The sequence below is a fragment of the Pagrus pagrus genome (assembly GCF_965226575.1).
Source record: "Pagrus pagrus genome assembly, chromosome: 3".
NCBI classification, from domain to species: Eukaryota; Metazoa; Chordata; class Actinopteri; order Spariformes; family Sparidae; genus Pagrus; species Pagrus pagrus.
The window spans coordinates 30,141,777-30,160,171 of record NC_140187.1 but is presented as its reverse complement, the minus strand read 5'-3'; the positions used below and the strand labels follow the sequence as shown (position 1 = coordinate 30,160,171).

Below are 18,395 nucleotides of genomic sequence, written 5' to 3'. Positions count from 1 at the left end.
GCCAAATATAAACAAAGTAAACAGTATGAAACTGTGTTTAAGGTTGGGTTGTTTATTCAGTTTTGTTTAGGCATAAAAAATCAGTCAAGATCTTTCTCTTCTGATTAAAATTCCTTCCGCAAAACTAAAAAGTGCACCTTTAAGGCAAGGCAAGTTTATTTGTATAGCACAATTCAGACACAAGGCAGCTCAGAGTGCTTAAGGATTAACATTTTCAGTAAAGTACCATAGAAATTGAAGCTTTACTGATTGAACCTGTGTTTTTAAATCAGAGTGCAACTTCCTGACACAATAATATAGTCTATGGTATTGACTGAAAAATGTGTATGTGCAAATATGTTGGAAAAGCCACTCCCTGTTTGGTGTTAAAAGAATGTAGATACGTAGATAGAATGTAGATAAAAGAAAGGATTAGGCCTATAGTTCACTTGATTACAAATATTTTAATTTAATTCAAAATGACACACAAGAGACACAAACCAACCGCATAGATACAGAAATTACCACAAGTAGACACAAAACAGCTACCAAAAGACACAAAACAACCATAGAAAGACAAACCATCACACACAGAACGATTACAAAAAAGGTGCAAAATAACCAAAATATAAACAAAACAACAACAAAGAGACAAATATTACCACAAAGATACACAAAATGAATACAAAGAGACACAAAACAACCATAAAAAGACATTAAACCATCACACACAGAACGATTACAAAAAAGGATGCAAAATGACCAAAATGTGAACAAAACAACCACAAAGAGACAGAAAACAACCATAAAAAGACCATCACACACAGAGAAGGATTAGAAAAAGGAATGCAAAATGACAGAACAATGTACAAGGTAAATTTATCTTCATTTTTTAAATCACAAGGATTTAAAAAACAAAACAATGTTTGAGTCCTTTGAGTCCTGCTACATCTATTTTAGACAATAGAGTGTTGATGATGAATTGAGGAGTCTCACAGCCTGGGGAAAGAAGCTGCTTGTGTATCTTTCGCTAGATGGCAGCAGGGTGAATGGACTGTGGCTGAGTGGGTGTTGTCTGTTAGTATCCTTTGGGCTCTGTGCAGACAGCCTTCCTGTCCTAGGCTGTGCATGCCAGTTTGTACCAACCACAAAGAGACCAAACTGACATTAAATAAACCACACACAGAGAGAATGATTAGAACAGGGAATGCAAAATGACCAAAAGAGATACAAAGCAACCACAGAGACACAAAACAAATTTCAGTATGTGTGTGTGTGTGTGTGTCTTTATCTGTGTATTTTGTCAACTTTAATTATTTAAAGAACAAATACAACCAATATGTAAAGATTAGTTCACATGTCACTGAGATTTTTTTATATATTTATCATCCCCACAGCCATCTACAAAAGTTCTCTGACGACTCTGCTATCGTCGGCCTCATCAGGGACGGGGACGACAGAGCCTACAGAGAACTTATTCAGGACTTCGTAGACTGGTGCCAGCAGAACCACCTCCAGCTCAACGCCGGGAAGACCAAAGAGCTCGTGGTGGATTTCCGCAGGCGCGAACAACCCTGCACACAGGTGAACATCCTTGGAACGGACATTGAGATGGTGACGTCTTACAAGTACCTGGGAGTTCACCTGAACAATAAACTGGACTGGACTCATCACACTGCAGCAACATATAAGAAAGGTCAGAGCAGACTCCATCTGCTGAGGAAGTTCAGGTCCTTTGGAGTGCAGGGGGCACTCCTGACTTCTTTCTATGACTCTGTGGTGGCATCAGCCATTTTCTATGTTGTAGTCTGCTGGAGCAGCAGCATCTCGGCAGCAGGCAGGAGGAGACTTGACAAACTTATCAAGAAGGCCAGCTCCATCCTGGGATGCCCTCTTGACCCAGTGCAGGTGGTGGGAGAGAGCAGGATGATGGACAAGCTGTCATCGCTGCTGGTGAAAGAGTCCCACCCCCTGCAGGTCACTATCACAGCACTGGTCAGCTCCTTCAGCAACAGACTGATATAGGTATCGCAGGTCCTTCCTTCCAGCTGCTGTCAGACTGTACAACCAACACTGCTCCCAGTAGACCTCACATGTGCACTATGCCATAAAACTCTACACATATCCCATATACATTTTGGTTTGCACTAACTGGACAATTTTTAAATAGCCATATTTATTACTATTTGTAAATAAAAATACCACACTGTTCATAATTACATTTTTCATATTGTAAATATTATATACGAGTCAATTCTATTTCTTATCTTCTTATTATATTGTTTATTTTTTACTTTTTATTATTGTTTATTGTAATTACTGTCGTTTGGCTGCTGTGACAAAGAAATTTCCCCATTTGCGGGACAAATAAAGGAATTCTGATTCTGATTCTGATCTTAAAGGGGTACTCCGCCAATTTTACAAATATATAATATCTTTTAAGGCTACTTGTCATGTGGAGTGCTTCTCAGCATGTAAACACAGTTGCATAATTATTTCTTTGGATCTGAAGGAAATGGTACATTTTGATCTGATGACGTCATCAGGGTTATCTCAATTTGGGACTGATACATTAACATTTTAACTGAAAGCCTGTGTTGCAGACTGGGTGTGAAGTCTAACATAAGAGGCTTTATGGGAAGTGTAGATTTTTAGAGCTTGACCAATATTAGGGACTAAAATATAAATATCTCTGCCTCTGCTGCTTTGATTTGATCATTCATTTTTATTCATCTGTTTTTTTGTGAGTGGCTGGAGAGTCCTCTCTCTCTCTCTCTCTCTCTCTCTCTCTCTCTCTCTCTCTCTCTCTCTCTCTCTCTCTCTCTCACTCTCTCTTGTTTTTACTTATTTGACTATTTTGAGTGACAGTCTTAACAGCAAACAGATTACTTTAGAAATAGAAACATATTATGTCACAGTGACCTGACACTGATTTGATGGGAAAGTATTACTAAGTCTTTAAAGTAGGCCACACTCAGGCCTGGTTGACATGTGGTTAGAGTAATTATCTATAGGCCCTACAGTGTCTCAAGATTAGTCTGTTAAATATTAAAATACTTAAATGATCACGAGAATAGCCTACAATAGAAGACTTATTGAGTAGGCCTTTTAGTAAATGATATGGGGACGGTGCACCTGTTACTTGTCATATCTACTGTCACCAGCAGCTGGCGCTAGATAACCAACAATTCTCATGGACCAACAAAGACAAGTAGAGGTTACTTAGGGATAGAAATCTGAAATCAGAGCGAGAAAACTTTAAATCATCGACTTTATATTATCTTGGTGTCAATATTAATACTGCGATGCTTTTCTTCGCTTCACTTCTTTCTTAATTTAGAATTACCCGTATTCCAGAGGCGCCTGTAGGTCTCCTTATATCTCTTATCGACGCCCCAAATAATACCGGCTCTACACGCGTCTAATTAATATATCATTGTATTATATATACTGTATAATTATTATTTTATGCTTTTACGGCATGTAAATAGGCAACCCTGTGACGTTTTTGTAGGTAGGCGCGTTTTGATGCAAAGGGCCGACCGTGCGGGTGGAGTTCTTCCTGTTGTCAATTATGAGCAACGGAATAACCGTGCAACACGGCGACACTGATCGAGCGCACCCAAAGCAGCAAGACAAGAGATGGTAAAAGGCGTTTGGCGCGGTCGGTACACTATCTGCTGACAGCAGAGGGAGAGCAACCGAGGTCAGACCGGCGTTGCAGCTGCTTTCTAGTGTTTTCTCTTGGTAAAAGTACCGAGAGACATTCGTTCATACATTTACCCAGAGAGAGTTGGTGCGGTTTCATTTCGGTTTTTCCTCATTCTCTCGTCCGCCGCCTGTCGAAGCTTGCCCTGCGCAGGCTGACGGAAATACCTCGAAAAATGCCTCCCATCGATAACGACACCGGGAAGAATGAACTCAAAACTCGGATACAACATCTTATTGACTCCAACCAAGTGCTGGTCTTCAGTAAAAGCTACTGTCCGTATTGTGTCAAGGTAAGGTACTCATTTTGTCGAAGAGGGGGGGACCTCGCTCGTGCCGGTCGGAAACTTCCATCTTCTCCCGCGAAGTACATGGGCTTGGTCTAATTGCTGGTTTGTCCTTGCTGCGTTGACGCAGCCTGCGACTCCAGTTTGCAGGAGCCTGAATACTCTGAGTTACTACAAGTTATACAAGTAACTTCGAGCCGCTTACCACAATTTAACTTAGGCTGACATTTTGTGAAGAATATATCATTAAATATTAACTTTACTAAGTTAAGTCACAAATGTGTTGGCCGTTTATCTAAATTTGGTCGAAAAGTTAGTGACCGGTACAACATTTATAGTTTATAGCTAACTTAACACTTGATAAGACCTCAAGTCTAAGACCCACTGTCAATTTAGCACACATCCTGATTAAAAAAAAAAAAAAAGTTCCCACTTTTGTCATTTGTATTCTTGTAGGAAATTTGTCTTCCGCCAACACAAGTCACACAAGATGTTAGCTGTGAACAGCTAACAGGGTTGTAGGATTTTACTACAACAAAGCAGTGTTTTATGACTAATATAAATGATGGCTGTGGAGTATTATAACAGTCTGTGATTAAAGCAATGTTTTGTGAATCCTTTCTGATGGGGAAAGATTTTTCTAGTTATATTGTGTATTCGGATATTATGAACCCTGTCACTGAGGAAATGGACCAATTGTTTTTCATATGTGTCTTTCTAGGTGAAAGATTTGTTCAAAGAGCTGAAAGTCGAGTGTAATGTGGTGGAGTTGGATCTCATAGGTAAGATGGATTTGCTGTGTGTGTGTGTGTGTGTGTGTATAATGGCTACAGTTTATACTATACTTAGTCTATACTTTTATGTGTGTGTGTATATATATATATATATATACATATCAAAACGCAATGTGGCACACAATGGTCCAAATAATGTACCCCAAGATTTTGTCTTTGTGTACAATGTTTTTGATGTTACGATGAAATTTGCATAATCTTAAAACCTAGACTTGGATGTTGCCATTCTTTACATAAATAAACTTTCACCACCCTATTTAGAATTTATAAGCAGTATATGTACATTAAATACAGTCTTGGTGATTGTGGTAAAAAAAAAAAAAGTGTTTATTAATGTATCATTACTCATGTAACTCATGAGTGAAGCTGGTATAAAAACTGATAATGAATGACCTTTAAGTAAAACACAGTGATGTAATAACATAAAATATATCATCATGGGAGAAGTTGACAAATACTGTACATTAGCACGCACAAATGTCCTTATCCATGCTTAAAACTATATTATAACGTGTTACAAACCATTCAGTAATATGTTAATATAAAATGCATTCGTATCCACAACAACTGGGGATGTTGTGTCACCCCAGAGTGTGCTGCGATCTCACTTTGCAGCAACACAAAACATGCTGAGTCACTCACCGAAGATATCTTGGCCCTGTGCCATATCTCAGTAAACTCCAACCTCTCTGCTCTGGGTTATTTCTGTCATAGTTGCAGCTGCAGGTAATATATAGGGATGTTGAGGCTTAATCATTATTAAGAAGATGAAACTTGACAGAATATGACATTAAAGTTTAAGTTCATAACAGTTGTAAGACAAAGTCAGCATGCTGCTCAAGCAGAAAATAGTATTTCCACTCTTAGATGACCGAATTTGATTTTGAGCAACCTGTTAGCATCGACATGTTTCCTGCCACAACTGGAGACCAAAACTGATAAAACATGACACTCATAACAACAGAGTGAGGAATAATGGGAGTAGTGAACTACAGGTAATGACAGCAACATTGCAGCTTTATATTACTAGTAAACTCTGAGTGGCTAAACTGACTACATAGAAATGTTAGTAAGTATGTGACTGTTTGAACACAGGCTCTCTTTGTACTTGTGGTAAGTGTCCATAGTGTTGACACAGGAAGAGACTTGGAGATTTTGCTGATGTGTGAAAATGATGAACTCGGTATAAACATTTCGTGCCATGCTTCCCCTTTTACTATTTTTGCATATCATTTGCATGTTAATCTATTCAGTGTCATATGTGCGCATTTGTATTCAACAAGTGTAATAACATGCACTTCAACAACATGAACTCTTCTGTCCAGAGGAAGGAACCAACTACCAGGAGATGCTGCTTGAGATGACTGGACAGAAAACTGTTCCGAATGTCTTCATCAACAAGACACACCTTGGTGGCTGTGACAATACATTGAAGGTGAGGAGCAAATGTGTGTCAATAATTGACTGTCTTGTGGGAAGTTAGTTCTTTAGTGCTCAACAATCTTGTGTTACGCATCTCCTAAATACATGATTGCCATGAGATGTCGCTCAATGAAGTGCCTTGCTCAGATACCAATGGCTGTGTACAAACAAACCTGTGTGGCTCAATTTGCATTCGAAGCCAGGCCGGACAGTTTTTGATTTGCATGGAAAGGGCGTATGAATTATGATGTGAACAATGGCTTCACTCTTAACCACAGAAAAGTAGAATACTTAGTAGAGCATTGTCACAGCATGAAAGGAAGGTATGTAACCAAAAACATCTAGGTGTGCCAAGAGAACATACCAGTAAGTCATTAATGTTACTTGTGAGCAAATAGTGGAAACATGAGAAGATGGTTACAGTGATAACGCCCTCTGAGGTGTCGTGATGCAGGAGGATGGAGGGAACTCTTATTTTGTCTTGGTACAAACAACAGCTACACTAGTACATAGCTGCATGGGCAGGCAAACCTGCTTATGGAGTACATATGCAGCAGCAGGTACGACATTGAATCTTGGTCAGTTGATAATAAACAGCAGCAGGTTGTGTTGATGCTGTTGTGAACTGCAGTTTCACGTTTTTATGACTTTTAATCCTTGACTGGGACAGTACCATAACTTTAACATTTTGATTCAATCTCTACAAACTGTTAGCTCTTTCCCATTACAGGAACTTCATGATCTGAACCTGCTTTGTTTTTTTTACAAACCAGAACATTTTGGTTTTCAGTTGTTGAAAAATGTACACCGTGTGGTGAAACTAGGACAAATATTTTAATTTTTACTCTCTGCTCAGTGAGCTGGTATGCTGATTGCCGTTCAGACAACAATGGAGAAAGTTGCAGTAGCATTTTATTTTTTAGCATTTGACTTTTAAATATCAGTATTGTGAAAATGTCTAACCCTTGGTAAAAAGCTCACTACTGGAAATGTCGCATGATTTTGAAAATACCAGGACTGCCTGAAAGTTACTGGGAAACTTTGTATTTTGAAACAAACCGTCTTATTCTTATATATCGTATTATTGTTACCATTTTGCAAAGCAGCTGTTCATGCCTGCTCCCTGAGAGAACCTGGGATTTGAAATAAGTACCACATCCTGAGCAGGGCTGAAATGTAGGTTCAGGAAATTGCCCCTAGAATTGGAGGGGGCCCTGTCAAGAAAAAGGCAGAACCTGTGACAGTGGCTACACCCTCACTACACAATAATGTATATAAGATCTACATCGACACTAACATCGTGTTAATGTTTCTGTCAGGCACATAAAGACGGCAGCCTGCAGCAGCTATTAAGCGGAGAAAATGAAGCATATGACTATGACCTGATCGTCATCGGAGGAGGATCTGGAGGCCTCGCCTGCTCAAAGGTGACAGCCACACATACACAGTGAAACTTGTTGAAGCTTATTGTAGTGGCTGTTGTGCAATTCTGTGGTTTGCAGAGACTCAGAATGAAACAAAAGCTAATGTTGTAATGCTGTAATCAGTAACCACGGTTATGATTAAGCCATTAACTGTTTCCAATTGCATACAGACTGCAGCCATGTGTTTAGTAAATCCCAGATTTATGCAATGTTGCAGTAACATTGACTTTGTTGACAACAGGAAGCTGCTAATTTGGGGAAGAAAGTCATGGTACTGGACTATGTTGTGCCCACACCAAAGGGAGCCTCCTGGGGTAAGATACTTCCACTTCAGGAATACCTAGTTACATACTGTACATGTGATGCCGCATTTATTTAAATCTAGTTTGGTTGGTTAGTGATCATATCCATGTGGTGTTAATGTGTCCTGCTGTGGTGATCAGGTCTAGGTGGAACATGTGTGAACGTGGGCTGCATTCCCAAGAAACTGATGCACCAGACAGCCTTGCTCAGCACAGCGATGCAGGACGCACGCAAGTTCGGCTGGGAGTTTGACGAGACAGGTGAGCGCACAGAGCAGCGACCCAGGAGGTCACGAAGGGGGGACATCGGAACAGCTCCCTGTGGTAAATCAGAGGCAAGCCTCTTTAGTAGTCACTTGTTGTCTATCTTCTGATTCCACTGACGGACATCTGTCTACGCAGTGAAACACAACTGGGACACGATGAAGGAGGCGGTTAACAACTACATCGGCTCATTGAACTGGGGCTACAGGGTGGCACTGAGAGACAAAAATGTCAACTATGTCAATGCCTACGCAGAGTTCATTGAACCACACAAAATCAAGGTAAATGACTGCTCGTAATATAGGACACTTCGATGTCTCACTTGTCAAGTTGCCACACCAAAACTCTCCACTGATCTTGATAAGCTGTCTGCTTTCAAATGTTGTCTAACCTGTTTTGGCAGTTTATTTTTTTTATGTTGTTTTTCTTGATCAGGCTTAACTTGAAGCCTTTGTTTAAGCTGTGTTTCAGCATTTTTGTTGTTAGCTTTCATACTGGTGGTCAGACCACTAGCTGCACCCAAAGCAAAAAGATGTTTCAAAACCTACTGCGCATATCTGACAAAAAAAAAAATCCTCTGCTTAATGAGTTGGTAAAATTGCATATTGTAGCACCTGCTTCAACAAGTGTGTATTTGCTGACAGGCAACAAACAAACGAGGGAAGGAGACATTTTACACCGCGGCTAAGTTCATCTTGGCTACAGGCGAGAGGCCACGCTACCTGGGTGTCCCTGGAGACCGGGAGCACTGCATCACCAGGTGAGGGTACAGTGCCACCAGCCTGATATAATGACATGCTGTGTACTGGACACCTCTCCAGAACTCATTTTTAGAACAGAATGTGTGCTCAGGAGATGTCTGAAGAGGCATATCAGGCCAGTGTGATCTCTGAAAGCACAAACGCACCCTTTAATGGACTGGACTCCTGTATCCTTCACAGGTGGCATTGCTTTAGGGCATTCATGCATCTCCCAGCCGTCTAAATGGTATACAAGATTATCCTCAGGTGTCACTGGTTATTATGCTGCTTTGGCAACCTACAAACCTTCATCTTATGCTGCTTACTTAGTCCCACAAATCCTCAAACCGAAAGTTGTTGTGTGGCATGAGACACAAGCCCAGCCTGGGCACTTCTGTGTGGACAATATTTAGCTTTTTGTCCTGTAGAGGCATATTTGTTGTTAAGAGGATAGGCCCTTGACTGTAGAGAGGTGAAATGTCACTGGAAGTGTATGGACAGGGTTCATTTTGTGAGGTTTGAAGCTGAAGAGTATCTCAGTTTTATGTTTTACCCCTGCTGTGTTTGTCCTCCTCTGTGTTTGTCCACCAGTGATGACCTCTTCTCGTTGTCTTACTGTCCGGGAAAGACCCTGGTGATTGGGGCATCGTACGTGGCTCTGGAGTGCGGTGGTTTCCTGGCCGGCCTGGGTCTCGATGTCACCGTCATGGTGCGGTCCATCCTGCTGAGGGGCTTTGACCAGGACATGGCCAACCGTGCCGGAGAGCACATGGAGGAGCACGGTGTAAAGTTCCTCCGCAAATATGTCCCTGTAAAGGTGAGTGTTAAGTTAGAGTGCTAAAGCATTTTTATAGCTACAGTGGAATTGGATGTGGCCATTCAAAATTACAGTATGTGCTTAAAGTCATTTTTTTAGTATCCATTGGTAACAAGGCAATAGGTTTTCTGACGATTTTGATCTGTGCGTTATTGTACAGTATCAGATTTATCGTCGTACCATCTCTCATCATAAGTTTTATCAGCTAGACATTTGACAAAAGCACAAACTGACTTTCCTGCATCTGCGTGTGTCAGGTGGAAGAGCTGGAAGCAGGCACTCCTGGCAAGCTGAAGGTGACAGCCAAGTCCACAGAGACCGATGAGATCATCGAGGGAGAGTACAACACTGTATGTACTGATCAGTTCATTCTTCACTTAACTCTCAATCTTTTAAAGGTGCTCATCAAAAACTGACGCTTTGGGAGGGTGGCCGACCCATCCTACATCCCAAAGCGTCAGTTTTTGATGATTTGGGAAACCCAGAGCGTCATTATTTGACGAGTTGGGAATGAGACTCAGACCCCGTACACACGTAGCCGGGTATCTGCTAAAACGAATATATTTTTCTACGTTTGGACCTGTCATCCACATGAAAACGCATCATAAACGCATATTTAAAAAAACAAAGTGAAGATTTGCGAATACTCCGTTTATGCATTTGCGTGTAGACAGAGATAACCGGAGTTTTGCGTTTTCGAACATCACAATATGCGCCAAAACAACAACAAATCTGCTCTGACATCAAACGTGCAACCTTTGTTTACTGCAGAAGCATGGCTCCGAGTGCCTTGAAAACTGTGGTGGTGTTAATTATTGTGCAGGCGCTGTTTACCTCTTTGATTTTACAAGCCCAACTACTGCTCCAAGAGCACAGGCGACGGATAACATTGTCGGTGATTTGTGATTGAAAACGCAGATGTTCGGTTATGTGTGGAAGGGTTTTTTTTCGAAAACGAGGTAGTGTGGATAAAATGTATTTTATAAACGGAGGGGGGGAAATATTCGGTTTTAAAAATACCCGGCTACGTGTGTACATAGCCTCAAAATCATCTTTTCTTACAAATAGCACCTTTTTAATGGTATTACTTGGCTGTGCAAGTTATTTGTGATGTTACTTTGTGGGACAATTTTGTGTGGAGGCCTAAAGTGTTAAATATGAAATGCATAAAAATGACATTTTTCAATAAATAATCACATGAATAAATTGTGGAACAAATATTAGGTAACAATTTGTGGAGTCATTTAAGAAATGTTTCCTTTAATTATTTGCATTTATTATTTAGACCAACTGGCATAAAAAGGCTGCTAATGCTACTCATTTAGACACCTACCAAGGTATGCCTAGATTATTACTCAACATCAAAGTAAAAACGTCAGCGTTGGCTTATTAAGTAGCACCTGCTGTGCAGAGCCAAAAGGCTGACATCATTTCTCTGCAGTTGCTCTTGCTGTTTGTCTGTCAATGGGGAACATCTTTAGAATTTAGCAGCTAATTTTAGCTGCTGCCATTACCACTGTCTCTTCACTGTGCTGAGCTTGTAAAGTAAGTGCATGTGCACCCTTTTTAAACTAAATAGAGTGAGATGTTAGTTTTAGCGTCTGTATGCTATGTTTATTTAGTGCAGCACATTAGTTGATTCAGAATTACTTAAGCATTGTTGTTGCTCTAGCTAACAGAAGCTAACTGGCTAAATCTGGTAGCAGTTGTTGAGAGGCAGGGGACATATGATTGGCTGAAAAGTGACATGAAATGGAATACAAAATAAAATACAACCTTTTTATTAAACTCTGTTATGGTAAATAGACTGAAATAACGTTAAAAAATAATGAGTTAAATTGGAACAATCCAGAAATGATTTTGGAAAATACTTTATAAATTAAAAATGTGGCACAATTTATTGATATGACAGGTTTTTTTTATAATTGATAACATTTTGGGCCTCCATATGTCTGTTTCTATTGACCACATCTGGACAAACAGATGTGAAGTTTCAGATTCTGATTGAATTCGATTGTTGAAATCAAAATGTCAACGTGAAGCATCAGGTTTTGGTGTCAGCCTCACAAAGCAAGTGAGCTGCCCTGTTGTTCAAAAGCAATAATCTGTTGAAACAAACTTGGACATTTATGTGATGCAAAATGTTTTTCTTTTCTCTTTTTCCTCATACGTGCATTTGTCTCCAGCCTACATTCAGTCATCCATGTGTCAATATAACACCAGCAACGACTTCCTTTAAACTTAACAAGCCATTTCCTTGTTCTTCAGGTATTGATAGCAGTGGGCCGAGATGCATGCACAGACAAGATTGGCCTGGACAAGGCAGGGGTCAAAGTCAACCCCAAGTAAGTTTATTGTCTCATTGTATCTTTCTATATACTTTCATGCAATGAGATAGGGGCGGCCTGTGCCTTTAAGACTCGTGGAACAGTCATGGTGATTCAGCAGTTACTGCCACCCCATGGTGCTCTACAGGGGTGGTGTTTGACTGTGTCGGGGGATTTGGTTGCGAGAGTGAGAGGAGGGGCGTCTTGTTAGCAACATGAGAAAGGCCCTGTACAATCTATCAGCAACATAAAGTCAATTATCTTAATGTAGGAGCTTTTCCTAATGTTGTCATTATGTTGCATTGTCTGATCTGGGTGGATGCCTTCCGTCAATACATTTCCTGTTGCCGATTTTCTGCCCATTTATGATTTCAGAGCTGAGGTTAGAAGACTAAAGTATAAGTTAAAAAAATCTTTGTATGTTTTGCAGTTGATAATTTATTTATTTAGTATTATTACACACAAAGAAAATGTTCCCTTTTTCTTTGAGGATGGTGTCTTTGCACTGTTTTGTGAATGACTGAATGATTCAGCCTATGAGGCAAACTGGGATTAAGACAGCATGAGGCCGGCTTATAAGAGCGCTCCATGAGTCATATGCCCCAGTCTTATGACCCAAGTAGTATTCAGATGAAGCCGATACACAGTCAAAGGGCCAGTGGGTTCAGGGGCCATCAGCATGTTTTTAGAATATAACGTGGCTTATAGAAACACTACTATAGTTGTGTTTCTCTGTTCTGCCCAACATGACATTAGACCCACTTTATTTGATTTTTGCCTTGTGGTGGATAGACAGCCCTGTGCTGCATTTACAGAGGTGTTGGGTTGTTGTTGTTGTTCCTTTGGCCAAATATATAGATAGATATTTAGAACAGACTGGAATAAAAGTTATCAGTGAGTAGATTAGTAGATTATTAATCACAATGTTTTCCATTTAGTAAGGTAAAATGGATAATGGAAATTGAAATTAAGTAAAGCTTGTTCTCTGTGCCATCCTTCAGGAATGGAAAAATTCCAGTGAATGATGAAGAGCAGACCAACGTGCCCCACATCTACGCCATTGGAGACATTCTGCAAGACAAGTGGGAGCTGACGCCTGTAGCCATTCAGGCTGGCAAGCTGCTGGCACGACGCCTCTATGGGGGCTCAAAAGCCAAGGTATGTCTGCATTAAAAGACTCTTCCGATGTAGACTTGCAAATTGTCAGATTTCCTGTCAGCATGTTAGATTTTAACATATTAACAATAAGGAGAGCTGCTTACTGTCAAGTTTAATGAATACTTTTTATATTAATGCCTGATGTGATATTAATTGTATAGGTTATACTGGAACTGCTATATTGTGTGACACGTGGCAACAGGCTCCTTCATGTAACAACCAGTAATTAATTGTGTGTGTTTGCAGTGCGACTATGTCAACGTTCCCACCACTGTGTTCACCCCACTGGAGTACGGGGCCTGTGGTCTGTCAGAGGAGAGAGCCACTGAGCTCTACGGCCAGGAAAACATCGAGGTAATGCACGCCTGGTTCACCTGACTGTGAATCTTGTGGCAGGCTAGAGTAAAGTGTATATCTAAGATCAATGAAGACATGTATGTAAAACATATTTGTTGTATTTCTCCGTAATTTAAAAGTTCTCACTTGGCCACATTCGTAAAACTTTAAGCTTTTTGCCCAAGCTGAGGTGTGCTCAAATGCAGAGGAAGTATTTAGATTCTTTAATTCAGTTAAAGTAAAGTAATATACTTTAATATAATTAAAGTAATATACTGTTAAAGTACTATTAGAAGTAAAAGTCATCCATGAATTGTTACTAAAGTAAAAGTATGTTAGTATAGTCATGAAGAGCTTATAAAAAATATTGAAATTGAAGTACACTTTCCTAAGTTTAATAGGATTTCTAAAGTAACAATTAACTAAAGCTGTGAGATGAATGTAGTGAGTATAAATATAAAGAGGTGGGAAAAGAAAAAAACTCAAGTGAAGTACAAGTAACTTGATTTTGTACTTAAGGACAGTCCTTGAGTAATAGTACTTTCCATTCCACCCCTGGGTGTGGTACGTTTAACTGGTTACAGAACTCTAACAGTCAGATAATTTTTTGTCTGCGGTCTCCTTGTAGTTGCTGCTTGCAGCCTGAATGTCTCTGTTACAATTGACGGATTTTCAATTCTACATGTTCATGCATGCATGTTGGTCAATGTTCCAGCCAGGAAGTATAAAGTGTAGTCTGTCTAGGTGTATCTCAGTACACCCAGACAGATTTTGACAGAAGATTTAGTTGTACAATAAAAAACATTTTTAAGGATCAGTAGAAATGGCAGACATTAGATTTGTCATTGGTAATGTAATAAAGGTGATTGCTGTTGACCCTGTAATAGCGCCTCACTGTGTTTGTGTTCTCTATGTTCAGGTGTTCCACAGTCTGTTCTGGCCTCTGGAGTTCACTGTGCCCGGCAGAGACAACAACAGATGCTACGCCAAGATCATCTGCAATAAACTGGACAACGTAAGATTGTTTCTACTTTTACATTGTTAAATCATTTCTGAGCCTTAGCAACCAGCACCTCATACCCTTTTCGTGTTACATGAATGATGACATTTTGTTGTTCCTGTCTCGCTGTAGGACCGAGTCATTGGTTTCCACTATCTAGGTCCAAATGCTGGAGAGGTGACACAGGGCTTTGGGGCAGCCATGAAATGTGGCGCCACCAAGGAGCAGCTGGACGGCACTATCGGCATCCACCCAACCTGTGCTGAGGTAAGAAGTCAACTCTGGTATATGCCATGGGGTGCATGTTAACAGCTTCTTTGGTACAGAACATCATGGCTGTGATGTGAGAAATCAAGTCCCATATGCGGGCAGATGACAAGAAACCTGGATACTGTTAGTCATGTGTACAGGTTGATGAAAAACCAGATTTCTTGTATTCCAAATAAACTTCATATCCTGAATGTGGTTCAAATCAGGATAAGACTTATAATAGTACTAGAGCCCTGCGCATGTAAACAAGCTCACGGACTGTTGCCATGGAAACATGGCTCTAAGGCTATGTTCAGACTGCAGAGAAATCAGATTTGTTTCTCAAATCAGATTTGTAAGACAGACTATCTGCACTGTTGTTTGTAAATGACCAGATCAGATGAGATTTTTCTATATGGACATCACCCTATCTGCTTGGGTTGTTGTCATAACGATGTAGGCATCAGTAAATGTGCTGGTGAAGTGGCATTTCAACATGGAAGCATTAAAAATGGAGATCGTTCATCTCACCTCCAAAGATTAAAGCTGCCAAGTCGTGAAGAAGACAGTTATTTTAGCGTGACTGTCCACAGAGTGTTCAGAGTTCTGTGCTGTCTTCAATGCTGCTCTACTAGTAGCAACATGAATTCTGCTCAGCTGCTCTGATGCACCTCTGTGACTCTGGACTTGATGATGATGTTGTTGTGTGTCGCATTGTGAGTCAAAAACAGATTTGGGCTGGCAGTCTGGACAAGGCGTTCGCTCAGAGTTAGCCTGAGGTTAGGATGGCAAATCTTTTTGTCTTACATAGTCTTAATTTTTGTGGAACTGTCAAATGTGCATCAGACTAATCTGAGGGCAAAATGAAGACTGAGTGCTACACTACAAACCAGTCCAAAATATCCTTTATGAAACTGACCCCAATACTTAACAAACATACCCAAACCTTGCTGTTTTTTTAATTAATTAATTTATTTATTTTTTTTACAGTGTGTTGCTACAGTATTCTGTAAGAATAGACCAGAAATGAAAATACTGTATAGCAAAATACTTGTTAGCACAAACATGTTGAATTCAAACACAAAGCTGTGTGTGTATGCATGTAGATGTCATGTCCTTATACTTCAGGCTGATTTTAAAGATTTGCACTGCCGTATACGTAGGACAAGCAGTAAAAAATCTAAATCACTCTGCACTTTGATCAGCTTTGTCAAGGTCATGAACCTTTGCTTCCTGTTAAAATATTTCCTGCTCGCTGGCTTGTTTTTCAGTCTAATTCTAATTCTCAGTGCCAGACACAGGTTTGATCAGAATACATATAACAGGGCAGCCACAGTCGAAGGCTTAAAGTATTAACATGTCTGTTTCAGAGGCCTGACTTTGTTTTATCTTGTAGTTTAGTTTGTTTTTTTCTGTTATTAACCTTAATTAATATTTTAATTTCAGCTACTGTCGTACATGCTGTGCATTAATTAGCTTAATTAAAGACCTGCCTCAGGGTTATTCATTATGTTAATGGGGTCTGGTGATAATTGCAGCACATTAAGCTGCTCAATTGCCTCTTGTTTGATGTTTTACATTACTTGCATTTCCATTTTGAAACAAAGTGTTAGACACTGTTCATTTAACCATGTCATGCCCATGTCCAAGTTACATATTGTTTTATTGAACTATAGATTTAAACACTAACCAAATGAATCCCCTTCATTTGACCAATTAGTTTAGTCTTTAGTTTAATTCCCTTAAGCCTTAAAATGTTTTGTGGTTGCTCCTGAAACTTGAAGACGGCTTGTTAAGGTTCCATAATAAAGCTGCACTGCCTGAAGTGTGTTTCTCTCTTATCCCGCAGATCTTTACCACCATGGAGGTGACCAAGAGCTCCGGTGGAGACATCAGCCAGGCCGGCTGCTGAGGTTAAACCCTGCTCGTTTAGTGGGCTGCTCTCATACTAGACTCTCCTAATGTCATCTTAGTTTCCAGTCAACCTCAAAGCTCAGCCTCACCTCCAGCTGCTCACTTTACAGGGCAGTTGTTTCTCAGGACAGAACTAACACCGTGGCCGGCGTCTGAATCAGTAAAATAATTTATTCAGGCTCGCTGAGAGCTAAGAGGTGACTGGCAGAAGCCAGAGCTGAGGATGTGAGTCTGTAGCTCTGGCTGAGGTACTTTGATATGAGAGCAGCCTGCTGAACAGCGGGGTTACTCTGCTGGTTTTTTATTGGCCTCTACCAGTGAGTCTTTCTCAGAGGAGCACCAACACACACACACTGCTGCCGAGTATGTGTGTGTGTGTTTGGGCTGTTTGTGACGTCCTGACCCGTAACCTGAAATACTGAGGTGGGTGAGGATCGATGTCCCTCTGCAGAAGCTCCTGATGGTGGCCCTAATCCTTCGTCCAACCCCCAACTTCAAACACTTCTCATTCAGCCCCAGTGTACAGATGGCACACACACTGAAATTGACAGATTTAAATTTGCACACAAAACGGGTTTGAATGGATGCACAGCTCTGAACTCCACTTTGTGATGGAAACGTGTTATTTAATCTGGCGTGTGTATGCACACGCGCGCGTGTGTGTGTGTAGATTAAATGTCTCTTCTGTTGAGCCTTCTTCATTCCACACATTCCTCTTACCAGGTGTATACATGTTGCTGTCAATATTTGTCTTTGCTGTGTGGAGGCTCAAAGGTTTTTTTTTACCCATCATCTCTACCAAAGTGTTTATCTAAAGAGTCTGCAGAGAGATAAGAGCTGATAAATGCAGATCATTCAAACCTTTATGTGCTGCAACACTTATCTTATAGAATTGAATGGAAAATACAAGCTGAATGTTGTCTTTAAAAAATCATCACCTGTTTTTACTCATTTAATTTAATGCTTGTTTGTTGCATCTTGGTGTTTGCCTCTGCATTATGTGTATGTAAAAGATATATTCACTCTTCTAGAGGGCAGTATTCTGGCTGCTGTCAGCAGGTGACTTTGGTCATCTGTATAAACGACTTGTTTGTTGGTGTCAAACCACTGTAGATTACTTCTTTCAAGATTTAATAAAGGATGAGTTAATTCACCATCAGCTTTGTCACTTTTTCACTTTCAGATTGAACTGAAGCCTTAAACTCGAAGAGACTTTCCTTCCATAAAGTCTCTACAGAGCAATTGTTCTTAGCAACCTGCTCAACACTTTCCTGACTGTGGCTAATATTTTCTTATGTTTAAATGGCAGTTCTACATTAGTGTATGACCAGTGTAATATATGCTCGAGTACATCAGATTGCAGGTTATAGTCTAGTATTCATTATACATATTTAATTTTGAAGCATATCTTGTGTTTTTACAAGAGAATAAGTGTTAGGGTTTTATCCATACCCCCTTTAAACAGTTGTAACACAAAATTACTAACTATAGGTAAGTTTTTGATTCTGACACTGGTCAAGACATTTAGCCTCTGGTAATGAACCAACAGTTTATGTGAATGGGGACTATTTGTATGAACAGTTAATATTTAAGTTTCAAATTTATTTTAAAATTACAACATTATACTTATTTAGACTTCACATTCACACCAGGTCTCTGTATGTGGCCTAATAG

General features: G+C 40.1%; 1 protein-coding gene across 1 annotated transcript; it reads left to right on the top strand.

Annotated features, from left to right (window-relative positions):
• The first annotated feature begins 3,635 nt into the window (after positions 1 to 3,635).
• On the top strand, positions 3,636 to 17,875 carry txnrd3 (thioredoxin reductase 3). The gene is made up of 16 exons (XM_084348764.1): positions 3,636 to 3,980; positions 4,696 to 4,756; positions 6,094 to 6,203; positions 7,510 to 7,617; positions 7,856 to 7,928; positions 8,058 to 8,177; positions 8,319 to 8,461; positions 8,825 to 8,940; positions 9,512 to 9,737; positions 9,995 to 10,087; positions 12,006 to 12,082; positions 13,066 to 13,222; positions 13,469 to 13,576; positions 14,478 to 14,573; positions 14,691 to 14,825; positions 16,657 to 17,875. The coding sequence occupies exons 1-16, from the start codon at positions 3,864 to 3,866 to the stop codon at positions 16,717 to 16,719; spliced, it is 1,803 nt and encodes a 600-aa protein (XP_084204890.1). The 5' UTR covers positions 3,636 to 3,863; the 3' UTR covers positions 16,720 to 17,875.
• Positions 17,876 to 18,395: the final 520 nt, after the last annotated feature.

Bases quoted from the DNA above. Each gene is read 5' to 3' on its own strand.
- txnrd3 (XM_084348764.1), top strand. From the start codon at position 3,864: ATGCCTCCCATCGATAACGACACCGGGAAGAATGAACTCAAAACTCGG. The intron at 4,757-6,093 runs GTAAGATGGATT...TCTTCTGTCCAG, and splicing joins GGTGGAGTTGGATCTCATAG to AGGAAGGAACCAACTACCAG. The intron at 8,462-8,824 runs GTAAATGACTGC...ATTTGCTGACAG, and splicing joins TTGAACCACACAAAATCAAG to GCAACAAACAAACGAGGGAA.